The sequence below is a fragment of the Fundulus heteroclitus genome, chromosome 9 (assembly GCF_011125445.2).
Source record: "Fundulus heteroclitus isolate FHET01 chromosome 9, MU-UCD_Fhet_4.1, whole genome shotgun sequence".
NCBI classification, from domain to species: Eukaryota; Metazoa; Chordata; class Actinopteri; order Cyprinodontiformes; family Fundulidae; genus Fundulus; species Fundulus heteroclitus.
This window is the reverse complement of record NC_046369.1, coordinates 505,958-525,152: the sequence shown is the minus strand read 5'-3', so window position 1 is coordinate 525,152 and position 19,195 is coordinate 505,958. Positions and strand designations below refer to the sequence as shown.

General features: G+C 42.8%; 2 protein-coding genes and 2 long non-coding RNA genes across 5 annotated transcripts in view; 1 reads left to right on the top strand and 3 right to left on the bottom strand.

Moving 5' to 3' along the window:
• Nucleotides 1-19,195, bottom strand: part of LOC118564225 (NACHT, LRR and PYD domains-containing protein 12-like) — a 159,958-nt gene that overhangs the window by 114,317 nt on the left and 26,446 nt on the right. The window lies entirely within an intron of this gene.
• Nucleotides 2,981-5,023, bottom strand: LOC118564095 (pollen-specific leucine-rich repeat extensin-like protein 2). Of its 2 annotated transcripts, XM_036140777.1 has the most exons (3): nt 3,808-5,023; nt 3,649-3,728; nt 2,981-3,082 (listed from the first exon to the last, which is right to left on the bottom strand). In XM_036140777.1, exon 1 carries the CDS (start codon nt 5,014-5,016, stop codon nt 3,967-3,969), a length of 1,050 nt encoding a protein of 349 aa, XP_035996670.1. In that variant the 5' UTR covers nt 5,017-5,023; the 3' UTR covers nt 2,981-3,082; nt 3,649-3,728; nt 3,808-3,966. The 2 variants fall into 2 exon arrangements, with proteins under 2 accessions (XP_035996670.1, XP_035996669.1); XM_036140776.1 differs by having other exon boundaries at nt 3,649-5,023.
• LOC118564102 lies at nt 4,479-6,083 on the top strand. Its single transcript, XR_004931629.1, has 3 exons — nt 4,479-4,565; nt 4,638-4,664; nt 5,688-6,083. It is a non-coding gene; the product is annotated as an uncharacterized LOC118564102 (long non-coding RNA).
• LOC118564099 lies at nt 10,824-11,657 on the bottom strand. The gene is made up of 2 exons (XR_004931626.1): nt 11,493-11,657; nt 10,824-10,926 (listed from the first exon to the last, which is right to left on the bottom strand). It is a non-coding gene; the product is annotated as an uncharacterized LOC118564099 (long non-coding RNA).

The following is a 19,195-nucleotide window of genomic DNA, read 5'->3' as shown; positions in this document are numbered from 1 at the left end:
GCCAGGCCATTTTGATGGAGCAGGTTCGTGGAAAGGCTTCCTTTACCAGTTTGACTGCTGTGCTAAGGCTAATCACTGGACTGAAAAGATTAAAGCTGTCCAGTTAAAGTTCTGCCTTACTGGTACGGCTGGAGCCATTGTCCATATGAATCCCAGATCAACTAATTGGAGCTATCGAAGGATTGTTGAGGAGGTTGAAGCTGCTTATGGGCCTTGTTCAGAACATGCTGTAGCTATTGGCATGGAACTGAGGCAGAGTCAGGAAAATTGGAGGAGCTCTACATGTACTAAGAGATGACATCTATGAAAAGGTCTCTATTGTTGATGCCAACTATACAGAGAGGGAGCAAGATCCCATTAGTGTCGAGATTTTCACTAATGCTTTAGCAGACCCCAATCTGATTTAAAAACTGTTAAAGGAGCGACCGTGCACCCTTGCATTGGCTTATAGAACGAAGCTATAAGGATGGCTGCCCGTGCAGTCACACAATTGATGCGACCCACCACACGCAGCTTGACATCTCAGGGGGGCAGGCTAGCAGTGGTGCATGAGGACCGCGGCCTGTCCCATCGAGAACCACCCGGGGAACATCGACAGCAATCTATCTCAAATAAGAACAAACATTTAAGCAATGTCATATATCATAAATGCTCTAGTGTGGTTCGTCTACAGAGAAACTGCCTTTCACCACACCAACCAAATGTCAAGCCCACCTATCCCAAAAAGCCATCTGCACCAGACACTGTGATTATCTGCACTAAAAATGAGAAAGAGGAGATGTGCATTCAAATTCTGATCTATGGAATAAAAATATGTGCCCTCTTAGACTTTGGTGCCTGGAGAAATGTGCTGTTCCTGCGTAACTTTAACTCATTTGTTTTATAGTGTAGACCCACCATCCAGCCATCAGCTGCACAAACATTGCAGGGAGTCGGGCCAGAGGGGCACAATGATGATGATCATGAGTCGGGCCAGAGGGGCACAATGTTCTTGTGGCCCATGTTGTGGTCCAGCAGCAACAGTCAGCAAGCCTACCCATCCGGACCTTCAATCCCGGCACCATCCCTGTTAAGGTAAAGAAAGGAATGGTGGCTGGAGTGCTTCAGCTAGTACAGGTTGTTGCAGGAAAGGAGCTTCAGGCAGGTGGAGCCGACAGAGCCAATAATGTTTATTAACCTGTTAACCCCGTCTCTTTTTCTATACCAAACCATCTCCAGGAACGGTATGATGACAGCTGTGGTAAATTGTTGGAGGAGGACCGCCATCAACTGAGCCAGTTATTGCAACGATACGCCGATGTGTTCTCCACTGGCCCAAATGATTTGGGTTGCACCAGCATTGCGAAACATGACATCCTGACCACTGAAGGACCTCCAGTGAAACAGCCCCCAGGACAATGGCTCTGCAGAAACAAGAAGCAGCTGACCAGCAGGTGTTTCAGAGCTTGGAGGCTGGTCTTGCCCCACCCAGTAATAGCAGCTGGGCAGCACCAATTGTGATGGTAAGAAAGAATGTTTAGAGCTCTAGGCTTTATGTAGATTACAGGGCCCTGAATGAACAAACAATTAAGGATGCGTATCCACTGCCTCGAATTGAAGACATTCTGGACACCCTCTCCACTGCGAAGTTCTTCAGCACACTTAACCTAACATCTGGATACTGGCAAGTGGAGATGACACCTTGGGAGAGAAAAGCTGCTGCATTCTGCACACGTAAAGGGCTTTTCGAATTGAGCCGGATGCCTTTTGGACTGTGTAATGCTCCAGCCACTTTCCAAAGGCTCTTGGACCATGTCCTGGCAGGGCTGCAATCGGAGACCTGTTTGGTCTATCTCGATGACATTATAGTTCTAGGATGAGACACTGGTCAGATTTTGCAGCAACCGGAGCATGTGTTCGCCAGGCTGCGTGCAGCTAATCTCAAGCTCAAACCCTCCAAATGTTGCCCAAAAGAATGACCCTGACATAGGACCAGTTTGGGAATGGATGGATAAAGGGGAAAGTCGTCCTGCCTGAGCCAACTTAGCAGTATGTAGCCCGGCCACCAAAGCTCTATGGTGACAGTGGAAGAGACTCTACAGGAAAGATGGAATCATGTTGAGTAGGTTCTATTGTAGTAAATGGCAAAGTTTTGTACCAGCAGATAGTATTACAACGCTCTTAACACAGCTCCGTGTTGGAACAACTGCGTGATGGGCCCATAGGTGGCCATTTTGGGGCAGAGAGGACTCTGTCATGCCTGCAAAGCAGATATCATTGGTATAATACCAATGATGCTACTCTTTGGTGCTAGACCTTGTTAAAGTATGTGGTGTGGTGAGTTCATCCCCGATTCCATGATATGGACAAATTAGTAGATAAATTGGACATTTGGACATGTTCCCTTACATTGAAATGTATTAAGAAAAACTTAACATGAGAGCTCTGTAATTGTATGGTTCAAATGATTGTTTTCTTTTGACTGAATTATATGTTTGATTAATTGTCTTTTCTTTTTTAAGAAAAAAGGATCAAGTGCTCATGTATCAAGTGAGTGAAAAAAACGTTTCTTTAAAAATGATAAATGTGTAGACACGCTGAGGAAAAAATAGAACATGTTTGTAACGCTCTTATTAAGTGCGCAGGTCTGACTGCAGGGCTTAGTGTTAACCACTTTATAAAATCAGAAATAGGTACGGCATGGAGTCGTGATTGGGTGGATAATTGATGCAACTGATGCAAAGAGCTTTGTTTGTATTGCTATTTATTGCAGTAGAAATAATAATGATAATAATAATGACAATAATAATAATAATAATAATAATAATAATAATAATACTACTAACAAAAACTAAACAAAAAGTAAATTGTTCAAAAGAAACAAAGACGGGGGAAAAACCCAACCCAATCGAAAAAATAATAATACTTCAAAACTAAATGTAGTTCAAAAGTCCAAGAGCAACGGGAGAATTGTTCTTTCCTTTTAGATACTCCCTTAGAGTTTATTTTGTTTCATGTGTGGAAAGTGTCTCTTTTCCTACCACCAGGTGGTGTGTGGGTAGCTCGCCATCCTCCGTTGAAGGGGGAGGAAAAAAAACCTGACCTAAAAGGCCAGAAAACATACATTAAATTCATATATAAATGTTATATTTATATATGCTAAATGGGGAAAAACCAAATACATACTGCTATGTATTGACAACCACTTCATACTTTATAAAAATAAGGGAAAGGGAAAAAAAAAAAAAAGTCCTTTTAAAAAGAAAAGTGCACTTCGGAATTCAAGTTCAAAATTTCTCAAGGTAATTAGCAGTCGCTACAAACAGCTAATAATAAATCAAATCAATCAACTTTAAGAATGTGATTGATCAAAGTAGCTACAAACGAAATCATATTAGGTACCAGACTTCATAGATGCACCAGCATGGAATACAACAATAACCAAATAAATCATGAAAAATAATCAAATCTAAAGTTGAAAGGGAAGCCTTTAAATATTAAAGGTGTGGCCTTCAATTCGGCTTTAACAGTGTGACTTTTTATTAAGTAAGTAATTAGTAAATTCACTGAACTCATGCAAGCAACTGATTGTCGAGTTGGTAGCTAATTCTAACTGGCGGCACACAGCGGAAATAACGCCCCATCATATATGGATGAATATTTACTCACCGTCGAGTAACGGATTGTCTGAGGAAGTGGATGTTACTTGTTCTCATCAGAAGGTAAATCAGGCATCAACAAAGCCCAACCTGGTGAGTATTACGGCGGATATATTAGCGGCGCTAGTATGGCTGATACAACGTTAAGTTCAGATGGTACTTAACTCACCGCAGATCCTCGAATTTTAGGGATGAATTTGTTCAGCGATGAGTCGATTTGGAGATTTGAGATTGTTTGGTTAACAACCGACGCCACAACCAACAGTGAGCAGCAGCACAGTGGAAAACCCGGAAATACACATGAGGTTCCAGCTGTTAAAGGGACGGCTTAAAGGGAAGGTGGTTGGGGCGTGGCGGTCACGTGGGTTACATGTTCCCCCCCTGATCCCATGCACGTCCCCGTACATGGACCAGGTTGAGTCTGGATGGCTGGCTGGATAATACCAGGAACAGTCATGTGTTCATCATCCTCAATCCCTTCAAGAGCATGTGTAAATGCAGTGGTCAATCCATGAAACAACAACTGGATACTCTTCAACAGCGGGTGACCGAGTTGGGAGTACTGTAAACGTTCTGGTGGTCTTCTTGCTCGGGTTGACCTCCGCAAAGATGGTTCTCCCTCAGGACTCGATGGTTCTGTTTCGGGACTTGATGATTCTGTTTCGGGACTTGATGATTCTGTTTGAACAATTAAGTCCACTTCTGGTTCCATATCATTGGTGGAGGGCTCTGGAGTGACAGGTTCAGGAACAGGACCTCCCTCAGCAGCAGGATCTCCAGCAGCATCTCCTGGAGAATCATTAGTTTTTGAACTGATGTTTACCGCCTCTCTGTCCACAGGTTGAAATTCCTTTGGTTCCTCTGTGACGACTGGGAGCTCCTGTTCCTCTTCTGCAGCAGAGGATGGGGGTTGATCAGGAACTTCAGGTAGGTCTGCAGGTGGAACAGGTTGCTGGACAGGAGGTACTGGTGAATCAACAACAGTGATGAATTTCACAGGTTCGAAGGAAGACGGATCATACAAAGGTGAGATGATCTCTTCTGATAAATCTTCATTGTCAGGGTCAGGTAAGTTCACAGGCAGGTACTTTTTCCTCTTCACAGGTAAGTTTTTTACAGGGCTCTGTTCAGCTATGTAATTACAAGGCAATAAAAGATCACGATGGAGTGTTCTGAGAGGTTTATCCTGGTTCTCTGGTTTTACAGTGTAAACAGGGAGGTTGCCAGCCCTCTTTACCACTACATATATGTCAGGTTCCCATTTGTCAGCCAATTTATGCTTTCCTCTCAGTCGGACGTTTCTAACAAGGACCCTGTCGCCTACGGCAAGTTCGGAAGTGGTGATATGCCGATCAAAAAAGGTCTTATTGCGGGACATCACCTTTTCTGAGTTTTTCCGCAGCCAACTGATGGCTGTCTTGCAGATGCATTTTCAGCCTTTGGACATACTGCAGGTGAGAGGTGGAGGTGTCCTCTTCCAGTGGTAACCCAAAAGCCACATCTATGGGAAGACGAGGTTGGCGACCAAACATTAGTTCGTATGGAGAAAACCCAGTGACATCATTTTTAGTGCAATTGTATGCGTGAACAAGGGGTTTTACAAAATCTTTCCATCGAGATTTATTCTGCTCACTTAATGTCCCTAGCATGTTAAGCAATGTACGATTGAATCTTTCCACAGGGTTACCTCTGGGGTGATAAGGAGTTGTCCTTCCTTTATGGATGCCAGCAATATCACACAGTTCTTTGATGGTACGGGATTCAAAATCCGGTCCTTGGTCACTGTGTAGCCTCTCTGGAATGCCATAGTGGACAAAAAAATTTTCCCACAAGCATTTAGCAACAGTTCGAGCTTTCTGATTTGGTGTTGGAACAGCAACAGCATATTTTGTGAAGTGATCTGTAATCACGAGAATATCTTTCACTCTGCGGTCTGGCTCCAGAGACAGGAAGTCCATGCACACTAGCTCTAGAGGTCTTGAAGTTTTTATGTTAACGAGAGGTGCAGCCCGTTCTGGTAAAGTTTTCCTTTTCACACATCGTTCACAGGTCTTGATTTTGTTGTAAACGTCAGTGGACATTCGTGGCCAAAAGAACCGGGAACGAATCAAGTCTAATGTCCTCTCGATCCCATGGTGGCCCATACGATCATGAAGCTGAACCATCACCATATGCCGACACTCCTCTGGTAACACTAGCTGATAGGCAGCACTGTTTCCCACTTGCCGTCTCCTGAGAAGAAGGTTGTTACGGAGCTCCAGTTTATTTATTTCTCTCAGCAGGAGTGGCAGATCTGGAAGTTCATCCCTTAGCAATGGCGGTGGAGATTCCCCCCTCTCAAGCTGAGCAATCACATGTTGGATGATGGGATCAGCTCGCTGTTTGGCAGCAAGATCAGCAGTAGAGAACCGGGGCAGGACAGCAGTGGCAAATTGGGCATCGTCTGTGTAACTGTTAGGTAGGCTTTCCACATGGCCAGACAAAGAGAGAACCAGGGCATGGTCGTTGCTTGAGCTGAGCACTAGGTGGCGGTCACAGATGGCTTCAACAATGTGCTGGTCAATGGTGGTGCAACCTGGTTCCTCGAGATGATGTTGAACGAACTTTAACACTCTCTCCCTTTCTTTGTAGGATTTAAGGTCATCCGGCATCTCAGGATGTGGTCGTCGGGACAGCCCATCAGCATCTGCATTCTGTTTTCCTGCTCTGTAAACGATCTTAAAGGTAAATGTGGACAGAGCAGAGAGCCATCTATAACTTGTAGCATCAAGCTTAGCTGATGTCAGAAGGTAGGTCAGCGGATTGCTGTCTGTGACCACAGTGAATTGTGCGCCGTATAGGTAGTCATTAAACTTCTCAGTAACTGCCCATTTAAGTGCCAGAAATTCTAATTTATGTGCTGGGTAGTTTGATTCACTTCTGGACAGACCTCTACTTGCATAAGCTACAACTCGATTTTTGCCATCATTTTCTTGATATAGCACTGCTCCAAGGCCTGAAGAACTGGCATCAGTATGGAGAGTGTATGGCTTGCGAGGATCTGCAAATATAAGTACAGGAGAAGTAGTGAGTTTTTCAATAATGGTGTTAAATGCATGCTGACAAGATTCAGTCCAACGTTCAGCAAAAGGCTCTTTTGGGTTAAAGTAGTTCTGGGGTTTCAACATAGGTTTTAGTTTCTTTTGGCTAGGTGGATAGCCAGCAGTAAGGTCATGCAACGGTTTGACGATTGCTGAATAGTCTTTCACAAATCGCCGATAATATCCTGCAAATCCCAGGAACGATCTCAGTTCCTTCAGGTTCTTTGGCACTGGCCAAGATGCAAGGGTGGAAATTTTATCGGGATCTGTCTCCACACCATCCTTGGACACAACATGACCAAGATACTTCACTGAAGTTTGAAAGAACACACATTTTTCAATGGACAGTTTTAGTCCAAAGTCCTTTAATTTGTTTAGGACTTTCATCAATCTTTCTTCGTGTTCTTCAAGAGTTGGTGCAAAGATGATCAAATCGTCAATAAAAACCAGAACTTCTTTCAGATGGAGCTCACCCATGCATTTTTCCATGAGTCGTTGAAAAGTGCTTGGAGCATTGGTCACTCCTTGAGGCATACGATTAAATTCCCAGAAGCCTAAAGGACAAACAAAGGCTGTTTTGTTCTTGTCAGCTTCCTCCATTTCTATCTGGTAATACCCAGATTTTAGGTCCAGCACAGAGAACCATTTAGAGCCTGCCAGTGCAGTAAATGCATCTTCTAGTTTCGGAAGGGAATAAGCATCTCTAATGGTTTGTATGTTAAGTTTCCGATAATCAATACAGAGGCGTACAGAGCCATTTTTCTTACGCACCACCACAATGGGTGAAGCAAATGGAGATTCTGATTCACGGATTATTCCAGACTCAAGCAGTTCTTGAAGATGTTTTCTCACAGCATCAACATCCTGTGGATGTATAGGGCGTGGTCTTTGTTTAAACGGTGTAGGGTCAGACAATTTTATTTGATGTTTCACCTTGTCTGTACAACCAAAATCAAGGTCATGTTTGGCAAAGACCTCTGGTATGCTGTTGAACTTTGAAATGATCCGACTTTTCCATTCTGGTGTTAAAGGCGATTCTCCAAAATTATATTGAAGCTGAGGTGTTAATGACTCTGCAGGCTTGTCATGGACTTTGACACTTTGCTCTTTGGAGATAACAGACTCTAAAGCGGTAATCTCTGCAATGGCTGCTCTCGCGGGGATGATAATTGAATGGTCTGACTCATTAGTTACTACCACTGGCAGGTAACAAGGCCGATGTTGCGGTATGTTAATGAGACAGGCTTTAACCATAAGTCCCCCAGGCAGACAGGAAGAGACTGGGTGTTCAACAACAACCACTTTCTCTTCCCTCAACACCCGTGTGGTCAAACATCCCTCAAGGACAACAGTTTGGCCAGATAATATGGTTTGTGGCTGATCAGGCTGCAAAGTCAAAACAACTGGATGTTCAGGTGAGTTTTGAACATACCTGTTCTGCAGGATCTTCAAGACAGCTTGATACCCAAAAGCAGTGGGTTTAAAAGTAGTAAACTGGCTCTCCAGGTGCTTCTTGTAGGCAATATCAAGTACATTTGTGCCTACTAGTAAAAGTGGATGTGTGGTTTTGGTGTCTGGGACTACCAAAGCTAGGGTGTCCACTTCAATTGGTGAGCCAAAAAATTCAGGTGGAAAAGTCAAATTTAATTCAATGTACCCAAGATATGGTATATTTTGCCCATTGGCACCCTCAACTTCCAACAGATTGTTCAGAGACATAATTTCATGGTCAAAGAGGTGGGTATTATAAAATGAATGTGGTACTGTAGTGACTTGCGACCCACTGTCAAGGAGGCAGCTGAAGTTTGTCCCCTTTATTTGGATTTGGCCCATGCTCTTTGTACCGATGAGACCCTTAGGTAATACAAAATGTGATTCAGAATGGGGTTTGGGACAGCTGATAGTGGCAGCTCCTGGTTGTCCCTCAGCAGGAACTGCATTTAGTTTAACTGCTGACTTGACTTTTGTCCATCCCACGCTTGTTGTTTCTGACGAAGCTGTTTCTTTTTTTGTTCCACAAGGCTTGGATTTGCTTTGTTGCTACATTGGGAAGACATATGACCATCCTCACCACAGTTAAAACAGTACCCTGGCTTTGGTCTTCCAGCGGTCTGAGGTGAGGTGTTGCTGGTCCTTGGCTTAAACTTGGTCTGTTGCAGTTCTGATTTTGCATCAACAGGTGTCTTTCTGGACATGAAGGAAGACATCTGCCGTTGGAGTTGTTGAATCTGCTTTTTTAATTCTTTCAATTCTTCATTAACTGTGTCATGACCACAAGAGCAGGTACTCTGAGACTGAATGGTCACTTTTTGTTTAGATGAATGAATGTGCTTTCTCATTAGAGAATCTTTAGCAATTTGTCTGTCCTCCTCTGTCCGGAGTGACAACAAAAGTTCAGAAAATGGGGGAGGATTGTTTTTTTTCTCCTCTAGTTGCAACTTGGAGATGACTGAGTTGTCCCAGCATCCCCGGCAGAACTGTTTAAGTAATTGTATGTCTTTGTCTCTTGATAATATTCCTCCTCTTTTTATTACTGTGTTGAGGGTAAGCTGCAATCGCTGGAGGTAGGAAGATGGCCGCTCTCCAGGATTTTGGAAAATGTTTAAAAACTGAGCGAAAAGCTCCTCTCCATCCTGTACTGTCTGAAAAGCTGAATCAAGGACTTGAAGAAGAGTGGAAGGTGGTGCACCAGGGCTCAACCATTTAATTAAATCTGCAGCTGGTGACAACAAACTTTCCACAATTCGCCGATTAACATGCGATCTGGAAAGGCTGGGATCAGCAAGTAACAATTCAATTTGAGATCGCCATGAGTCATAGTCCGCTTCATTGCTTGGTTTAGGAATTTTTCCTGAAAATGAGCGGAGTCTAAGTGAAGATGTGGAAAAGTCACTATTTTTTACAACATGCTCCACCACAACTCTTTGAACGTCCTGTGGAATGAGGTCATTCCTCGACAGAGGAACCCTCTGGGTTGGTGGTATACGGGAGTGACTGGGTCCAGGTGGTGCTCCCTGCTGATCAGTGGACGAATGGGTTGGAGGAGCTGAAGAGGCTTGAAGTACAGTTGGTAACACCTGCTGACTTTGCACAGACTGTGCTAAGGTGAGGATGCCTTCTTTTTTTTCTTCCTCCTCTTCATCACCACCATCATCTCCATCATCACCACCATCATCATCTCCATCATCACCACCCCCTGTGGTCTCCAAATGTGTGCTGATTTGATCCATTACACCTTTCAGGACCTCCTCAAACCGTTTTCCACTTCGTTTAGCTATGTTCTTCAGCTCATCAATGTAGTCCATGGGAGGGCTGCTGCTACTCACTGAGGCTGCATACTCTGAAGCGAGAGAAGTAACACGAAATATCGCATCTACTGTGGTTCGGGAAGGGTAATTATATGGGAAAAGGGGTTGTAGTGCATTTAATGTAGAATCTTCTTCAAACTCGACAATCAGGTTTTTATAAAATGTACTTTGTGGATCACTGACATGAAAAACCTCTTTTACTACACCATAACATTGTAAACAATCAACTATCTCTTTTTCGTCCTCAGTGCTCTGAGTGCCAGTAACTAACACAGATCGTTGCATGTTTAACCCCAGCTGAGTAACAACATCCATTTTTGTTTTTGTTATTGATAATGATAACACAACCAAAATAAAGGCACTGTGGAATTATTCAATTATTCACCCACTACAAGACTCTTGGCCAGCTCGCCACATGTAACGCTCTTATTAAGTGCGCAGGTCTGACTGCAGGGCTTAGTGTTAACCACTTTATAAAATCAGAAATAGGTACGGCATGGAGTCGTGATTGGGTGGATAATTGATGCAACTGATGCAAAGAGCTTTGTTTGTATTGCTATTTATTGCAGTAGAAATAATAATGATAATAATAATGACAATAATAATAATAATAATAATAATAATAATAATAATAATACTAACAAAAACTAAACAAAAAGTAAATTGTTCAAAAGAAACAAAGACGGGGGAAAAACCCAACCCAATCGAAAAAATAATAATACTTCAAAACTAAATGTAGTTCAAAAGTCCAAGAGCAACGGGAGAATTGTTCTTTCCTTTTAGATACTCCCTTAGAGTTTATTTTGTTTCATGTGTGGAAAGTGTCTCTTTTCCTACCACCAGGTGGTGTGTGGGTAGCTCGCCATCCTCCGTTGAAGGGGGAGGAAAAAAAAACCTGACCTAAAAGGCCAGAAAACATACATTAAATTCATATATAAATGTTATATTTATATATGCTAAATGGGGAAAAAACAAATACATACTGCTATGTATTGACAACCACTTCATACTTTATAAAAATAAGGGAAAGGGAAAAAAAAAAAAAAGTCCTTTTAAAAAGAAAAGTGCACTTCGGAATTCAAGTTCAAAATTTCTCAAGGTAATTAGCAGTCGCTACAAACAGCTAATAATAAATCAAATCAATCAACTTTAAGAATGTGATTGATCAAAGTAGCTACAAACGAAATCATATTAGGTACCAGACTTCATAGATGCACCAGCATGGAATACAACAATAACCAAATAAATCATGAAAAATAATCAAATCTAAAGTTGAAAGGGAAGCCTTTAAATATTAAAGGTGTGGCCTTCAATTCGGCTTTAACAGTGTGACTTTTTATTAAGTAAGTAATTAGTAAATTCACTGAACTCATGCAAGCAACTGATTGTCGAGTTGGTAGCTAATTCTAACTGGCGGCACACAGCGGAAATAACGCCCCATCATATATGGATGAATATTTACTCACCGTCGAGTAACGGATTGTCTGAGGAAGTGGATGTTACTTGTTCTCATCAGAAGGTAAATCAGGCATCAACAAAGCCCAACCTGGTGAGTATTACGGCGGATATATTAGCGGCGCTAGTATGGCTGATACAACGTTAAGTTCAGATGGTACTTAACTCACCGCAGATCCTCGCATTTTAGGGATGAATTTGTTCAGCGATGAGTCGATTTGGAGATTTGAGATTGTTTGGTTAACAACCGACGCCACAACCAACAGTGAGCAGCAGCACAGTGGAAAACCCGGAAATACACATGAGGTTCCAGCTGTTAAAGGGACGGCTTAAAGGGAAGGTGGTTGGGGCGTGGCGGTCACGTGGGTTACATGTTCGGTCAAAAAAAGAGGATGTGGGAGTAAATTGAGTTAGAGTGGGAAAGACGAGTAACAGCTGAAGACGCGGCAGATGTTGTTTACAGAAGGCCTGCTGAGGAGAAAGGAGGATGGGGGCCATTTGTGGTTCAGAGAAAGAGGAACGAGACCTTTTGACTGGGTGCCTGGGATGAAAAAGTCATACGGTGATAAGGGACTGGTTGCAGGTGTTCAGTGAAGGGGGGCGGGTTAAGGCTTTGCAATCACCCAACGGTTATTTCAAGAGATAAAGCAAAAGGTCTGTGTTTGATCGAGGCTCAGTTTCTCATCTCAGAAGACACGAAACACAGGGCAGAAGGATGAAGACCCAAGACAGAGAAAAGATCATCCGGCCAAAAGGAGGACACTGTGCCCCTGTCTCTGAGAGCCACCGGGACTTAGCCGAATTGTCAATTCTTTGTGTTCTACCACAATTTGGGGCTAAAAGATCTGCATCTGTCAAGAAGAACTGCTGTGGCTTTGAACGGGTCGATGAAAACAACCCGAATGTTCCAGAGGTGGGAGTCGCCCCCCTGGGATGCCAACTCTAAACCAACTTGTCGAGCAGAAGAGACGAACCTCAGAGGCTGGTAACAAACCTGGGCTCAAGACGTGAGTCTTTGTGAATTGGACATCAGTGTTGCCATCGAGAGGAGGAACGTTTTTCATCTGAACAACACCTTCATCCAGAAATCAAAGACATTTTGGGAAGCAAAAAACAGACATGGTGCATGGTTCTAGAATTATTTAGGAGGTCTTAAAGGGTTGCCTGTAGCCAAAGCTTAAATAAACAACACCCTTGGGGACTTTTGAGTTTCTAGAAATGTACCGGTCCTGTAACAAGTGCCGTTGTATAAAAGTAGGAGCCACTGTTAACTAGGTCTGTAATCGGGAAATAAGTGGCCTCAGCCTACTAGGTTGCTAAACCTGTTCACTGAAAAAGGGTGTGGTCCTGGGACGGAGGTGGTTAGAAGACCGGTCGTGTCCTACTTATCTAGCTGAAAAGGTCTCACAGGTGCTCTAAACAGGGTAATACTCGTTAGGTTCAGAGGTCTTTAGAACCCCAATAGTCTGAGCTTTAACCCCAAAATATGGATGTAAAAGGATGGAGGAGGGGGTTTAGTACATATCTGACAATGTCAACCTGCATCAGCCTTTCAGCCAAGAGTTGGCCAAGAAAAACGCCCCGGGCGGCCATGGGAACTGTGCAGGTTGGTGCTCTCATGGAAAGGGTAGCAGTTGCCCTTATGGGACCCTTAAATGAAACTGAGAGACATAACCGGTATATATTGGTGGTGTAGGACTATTTCAGTAAGTGTGTGGAAGTTTATCCCCTGTCTGACGAGCAAACTCCCACTGTGGCGGAGAAGAATGTGTCTGAATGGGTCTGCAGATATGAAGCTTCACACTCAATCCATAGTGACCAGGAATCTGCTGTTTTCCAGAGCATGTGTTACCTGCTGGGCATCGAAAAAACACAATCTGCCCCATTTAACCCTAAATCCGACGGCCAAGTGGAACGGTTTAATGCCACTTTGCAGAAAATTCTGGCCACCACTGCAGAGTGATGCCACTTGGAGTGGGATCTGATGCTTCGATATTGCTTCGATCTCAGAACAGGTGGACCCAGTATTCGAGGCAAACAAACAGTGAGGGTTTAACAGTTTATTAAGATCAGACACAAAGCGGGAGGCTTCAGCGTCTACAGGGGGAGCCTCTGCAGGAGGAAACAACAGGTTAGTGACCACGCTTCTCTGATAGTGTTTGCACACAAATGTGTCGGTCATAACCTGGTCTTAATGTCCAGTTCTGATCCAGAAGCAGAGGTAGACCCCAGCTGGCAGGATGCCAATCCGGTGCGCCGGTTGCCGCTTATAGAGTCCCAGAGCCAGATGTATCGGAAGACGGAGGACAGGTAGGAGATCAGAACCGTGAACAGGATGAGTCGTAGAGCAAAGCCAAAGACGAAGTCAGGGACGTGGTCGAAGGTCGGAGCCAGGAGATCAGAGAGCCAGTGAGGTGCCGAAGGACAATCCAGGACGGAGCTCGGACACAGTTCCAGGTTCAATACACAGATCAACAGACAGACTGAACGAGGGCAGGCAAGCTCGGTAGTCAGGAAACTAATCCGGTCGGTACACAGTGGGCAGAGATCAAGCAGGTAGTTAGGACAGGCAGAAGTCAGGAATCAGATCGGGCAAACAGACACAGACGGGAACAGGCAGGCTCAGAGATCGAGAGGCAATCAGGTCAGGATCAGGTAAACAGAACAAACGCTGGAATAAGTCTCACAAAATGCTCGAAATAAACTGGCACTGTTGTCTGGTCTTAGAGCTGGTTGTAAACTAGTGAGAGCAGATGGAACAGATCTGAAGTGATGAGGAATGGGTGGAGCTAAACAGGTGTGTGACATGAGAGATTAGACCAGGCAACAGTGCCAAAATCATGACAGATATGCTCTCATGGCTTACTGGGCCACCAAGCACAGCTCTACTGGATTCATGCCTAATATGATGCTGTTTGGTTAAGAGATAACCGAGTCTATCGATCTTGTTGCTTTCCTCCTCCCCGACAATGGTTGCTCCAACATTCCATATTGTGTCATGCAACAGAAAGAGAGATTACAACTCAACTGGCCAGGGTAGGTCTTCTGAGCGAGCAAAAAGACTGTGTAATAAAAACATGCACAAATTGCAGTATAAGGTCGGAGAAGCTGCTTGGCTCCAGATTAAAGGCACCAAGAGAGTGAGAAACGGAATATGGAAGTTCCTCCCTTCCTATGAGGGTCCCTATTTTGTCACTGAAACATTGGATGACCTTGTTTATTGCATCAGTTGAGGTGCCTCCACCAGTGGTCGATGCTTCTTCGGATGTGGATCATGATGGCCCTTTAAATCCCTGGGTTGGTTTCTCAGAGATAGAGGAATCAACTATGGATTATCTATCTCAGTCTCTGCCTACCCATTCAGTTTCATATTGAGACAATTTAATGCAGAACGAAGCCAGTTTCTACCGGAAGGAGTTGACACCGAGGATTATGTGGAGGAGCAGCGGCCGCTGGTCCTTCAAAGAGCAGGACCTCAGCAAATACAACAAAGGAGACGCAGACCCCCTGACCGATTTGGTCAGTGGATCAGCGGCTAGATGTCCACCTGCATGGATGAATTATTTTGTTTTCTTTTCTTTATTGGCCTGAATCTGGGTGTAGGCGGATCGCTGCTCAGTTCAGGTGGTGAACATTTAAAAAAAAATAAAAATACAGCATGCCTTTTTAAGTTCCTAGTGTAATGCACTACATGCCGTGGATTATTATTAGGCCCGAGCAGCGAAGCGCTGCGAAGGCCTATTGTATCTGTAGTGTTTAATTATTATTAATCTGCCACCCCAAAGAGGGGCCTTTTTGAGGGCTTTATCATATTCAAAAACTCACCAAACTTGGCAGATGCATGAAGAGTGTTTAAAAATTTTGTATTTTAAGGTCGTCACAAAAATCAAAAGAAAAATGCCTCAACGGCGCCACCTAGCAATTTTCAAAGGCCCCTTTGCTGTTCACTTACTTCATCGTAGAGACATGAGATTTGGTACAGTGGTAGAGCTCACCAAGACGCTCAGAATTTACAATGTCATAGTGTAAATATCACAGGAAGTCGGCCATTTTAGATTGTAGGTCTGATTTTGACCCCATTTTTGACGTTTACAGCATTGGTATTTGATCGAACTCCTCCTAGAGATTTTGAGCGAGCGGCTTGAAACTCGGTCAGTCTGATTATAAGGCACGGCCAATTAAAAGTTATCAAAACAGTGAGTTTTTGAGCTTGTTGAAGGGGCGTTAGCAGGGGTCAAAGTTCACCTACTCGCCACAAAAAATAAAACTGTTATATCTCCTACACAGAAACACACAGAGGCACCAAACTTTCTGTGATTGATCATCATCAGGTCTCCTACAATATCCAATGGTCAAATGATGACATTGCTTAGGCCACGCCCCCTGACAACAGGAAGTGTCATGTTTTATTGTTAACAGTCGCTATGTTACCCCTCTGAGCTAATCAACATGAAACTGTGTCCAGAGACAGAAGACATGTTGGTGTGTTGTGGATTCCAGGCCCAACTGGATTCCATGGAGCAGGGCGCGTGGTGGCGTAGCGAAGTCACCTGAAACGCCGCTGCCATATGTCCAGACTTCCATAGGATATTGACAACTTTAATGAAAAGTAACTTAAAATTACCTTAAAAGGACAACATTTTTGAAAGTCAAAAGGCTTATTTAATGCTTTTAGAACATTTCTTCTATTCGGCTACAAAATCAACTGGATTCGATGGAGCAGGGCGGCGTGATGGCATGGCGAAGTCACCTGAAACGCCGCAGCCATATGTCCAGGCTTCCATAGGATATTGACAAATTTAATGAAAAGTAACTTAAAATTACCTTAAAAGGACAACATTTTTAAAAGTCAAAAGGCTTATTTAATGCTTTGAGAACATCTCTTCTATTCGGCTACAAAATCAACTGGATTCGATGGAGCAGGGCGGCGTGGTGGCGTGGCGAAGTCACCTGAAACGCCACTGCCATATGTCCAGACTTCCATAGGATATTGACAAATTTAATAAAAAGTAACTTAAAATTACCTTAAAAGGACATTTTTAAAAGTCAAAAGGCTTATTTAATGCTTTGAGAACATTTTTTCTATTCAGCTACAAATTCAACCAAAACAGGATGATCTTTTAAGCTATAAGACCATTTTTAAGATGTCAATACATAGATTTTTTTTTTTTTTTTTATTTACATAGATTTTAAACTGGTGGGTCGCCACTGCCTCCGGTGGCCAAATGCATCGCTGCATCAACTGATCTGCACCGGATTTTTTGCGAGTCGTGGGGGAGCGCTGCTCAATGCCTTCGTGTGTATACCCCGGTGGGCAGGTGGGGAAAATGCGTGATAGCTTCTGCCGTGGCTGGTGGCCGGCGGTGCGCGAACCCCTGCGGTGGCTAATAGGCCGGAGCGGAGCACAATAAAGATTTAAAAAGAATTGTAAAATATTTTTCTGGAGCTTGACTCAAAGCAAAACAATGTTTATAATTATTTGAAAACATTTGTATACTCTATGTTTATCTTGTTTTTAAGTATTTTATATTTACAATAAAATGCATAATTTATTTTTTAGACTAGTTCCATATGAGAGTTTGCAAGAAATCTTGTAACTTTACTGAATTTGCAGCTTAAGAAGATTGGGTTTGACAGACAACACCAACTGTCCCCTCAATTCAGTGCACACAATACCACAACAGACCTCATCATGCTCTACAGTACATCAAGAAAACTAAATCAACTAAAACAAGTTCACGAGTGCACATGAAATGAAGTTAATCCATATTTGTGTGTCAGGGTGTCTAAGCACTCTCAAGAATTTGACATCTCAGCAGAACCTGTAATAATTATAGAAAGTAACGTTATAGTTGTTCTGCCTTTTGTTAAGACAGCAAGGAATTCATGTCGTGAATACATTACATAAATAAGATATTAATTAATTCTTAGTCAGAGGAAATCCATGGTAAAAACAGTTAGAAACGTTTTGGGTTCATATTTCATCAGAGTGAGACATCACAACTTTGTTAGATCTCTATGTGAATTACGTGAGATAGTGAGTGCTCTCATCTGTTGAAGTTGAATTTGTTCTACACGCTTCTGCCTTGGAAAATATTCGTCTTTAAAAAAGAATGTTTAAAGCCAGATTTGTGAATAAAGGTTATTCAGAGAACGCAAGAAAAGGAAGCTTTGTGTGGGGAACTTTTGTCCTAGCTGTCTAGCTGCATATGGCCCCAGGACAGCAGAATAGTTTTCTTGAAGTATAATTTTGGAGAAGTAGAAACAAGTATTAATTTCAAAAGGTAGGTAAAAAAGGAAAAAAGTTTTTACAAAATCTTAAAATGTTGGATAGTCGTTATTTCCATATTGCTGTGAAAATTGGTGAAATATTATCATTTTTAATGCTTAGATATAAAATTGCAAGGCAATTACTAAAATTGCCTTTTGTTGAAAATGTTTTTTGGCATGCCATACTTTATATTTATAGGTAGCGTAGATGTGCATAATAAAAGGGTGGAACTAAAACCTGGTCTAAAATTTTTATGGAGCTTTAACTTGCTAAGAGTAATAACATTAGATGATTATATCTTTAAAATGACATAACTGTCTCATAAAATGTGATAGTTTACTTGGTCTAAAGAGATGATGCAATTCAATGTTATTTATATAGCGCCAATTCATGAAACATGTCATCTCAAGGCGCTTTACAAAGTCAAAATCAATCAGATTGTACAGATTGGGTCAGATTATACACATTGGTCAAAAAAATCTTATATAAGGGAACCAGCTGATTGCATCAAAGTCTTGACAAGTAGCATTCTCTCCTGAAGAAGCGTAGAGCCACAGGGAGAGACGTCTGCATTGTACATGGCTTTGCTGCAATCCCTCATACTGTGCAAGCATGAAGCGACAGTGGGAAAAAAAACTCCCCATTAACGGGAAGGAAAAACCTCTAGCAGAACCGGGCTCAATATGAACGGTCATCTGCCTCCATCGACTGGGGGTTACAGAAAACAGAGCAGAGACACAACAAGACAGACAAAAAAGCACAAAAGCACACATTGATCCAGTAATCTGTTCTACGTTAGATGGTAGTAGCGGGTGATCTGTCTTCCCTGGATGATGCCACAGCTAACAGAATGCAGTTGTCTGCATTGTCCATGGCTTTGCAGCAATCCCTCATACTGAGCAAGCATGAAGCGACAGCGGGGAAAAAAAACTCCCCATTAACGGGAAGGAAAAACCTCCAGCAGAACCGGGCTCAGTAAGAACGGTCATCTGCCTCAATCGACTGGGGGTTACAAAAGACAGAGAAGAGACACAACGCAGCTGTTTAGAGCATTGAGCTTGGGTCCCAGATGTTCTGAGTTCAACTCCCACAGACTGCCACTCTGGGTCCCTGAGCAAGACCCTTAACCCCTGATATTTTTCTTTTGGTTGACTTTGGCTTGTTATTCTACAGATGTATTGTCTTGTCTTGATGACACTCAGCTATATTTATCCATAAATCCTGATGAATCCAATCAATTACTTCAACTAAAGGCATGTCTTGATGACATCAAAAGCTGGATGACTTTAAATTTGCTGCATTTAAATTCTGACAAGACAGAAGTTGTAATCTTTGGACCAGAGTCCTCAAAAATAAACTTCTTAATCAATCACTTAATCTGGATGACATTAACTTTGCCTCTGGTAATAAAGTAAAAAATCTTGGTGTTATTTTTCACCAAGA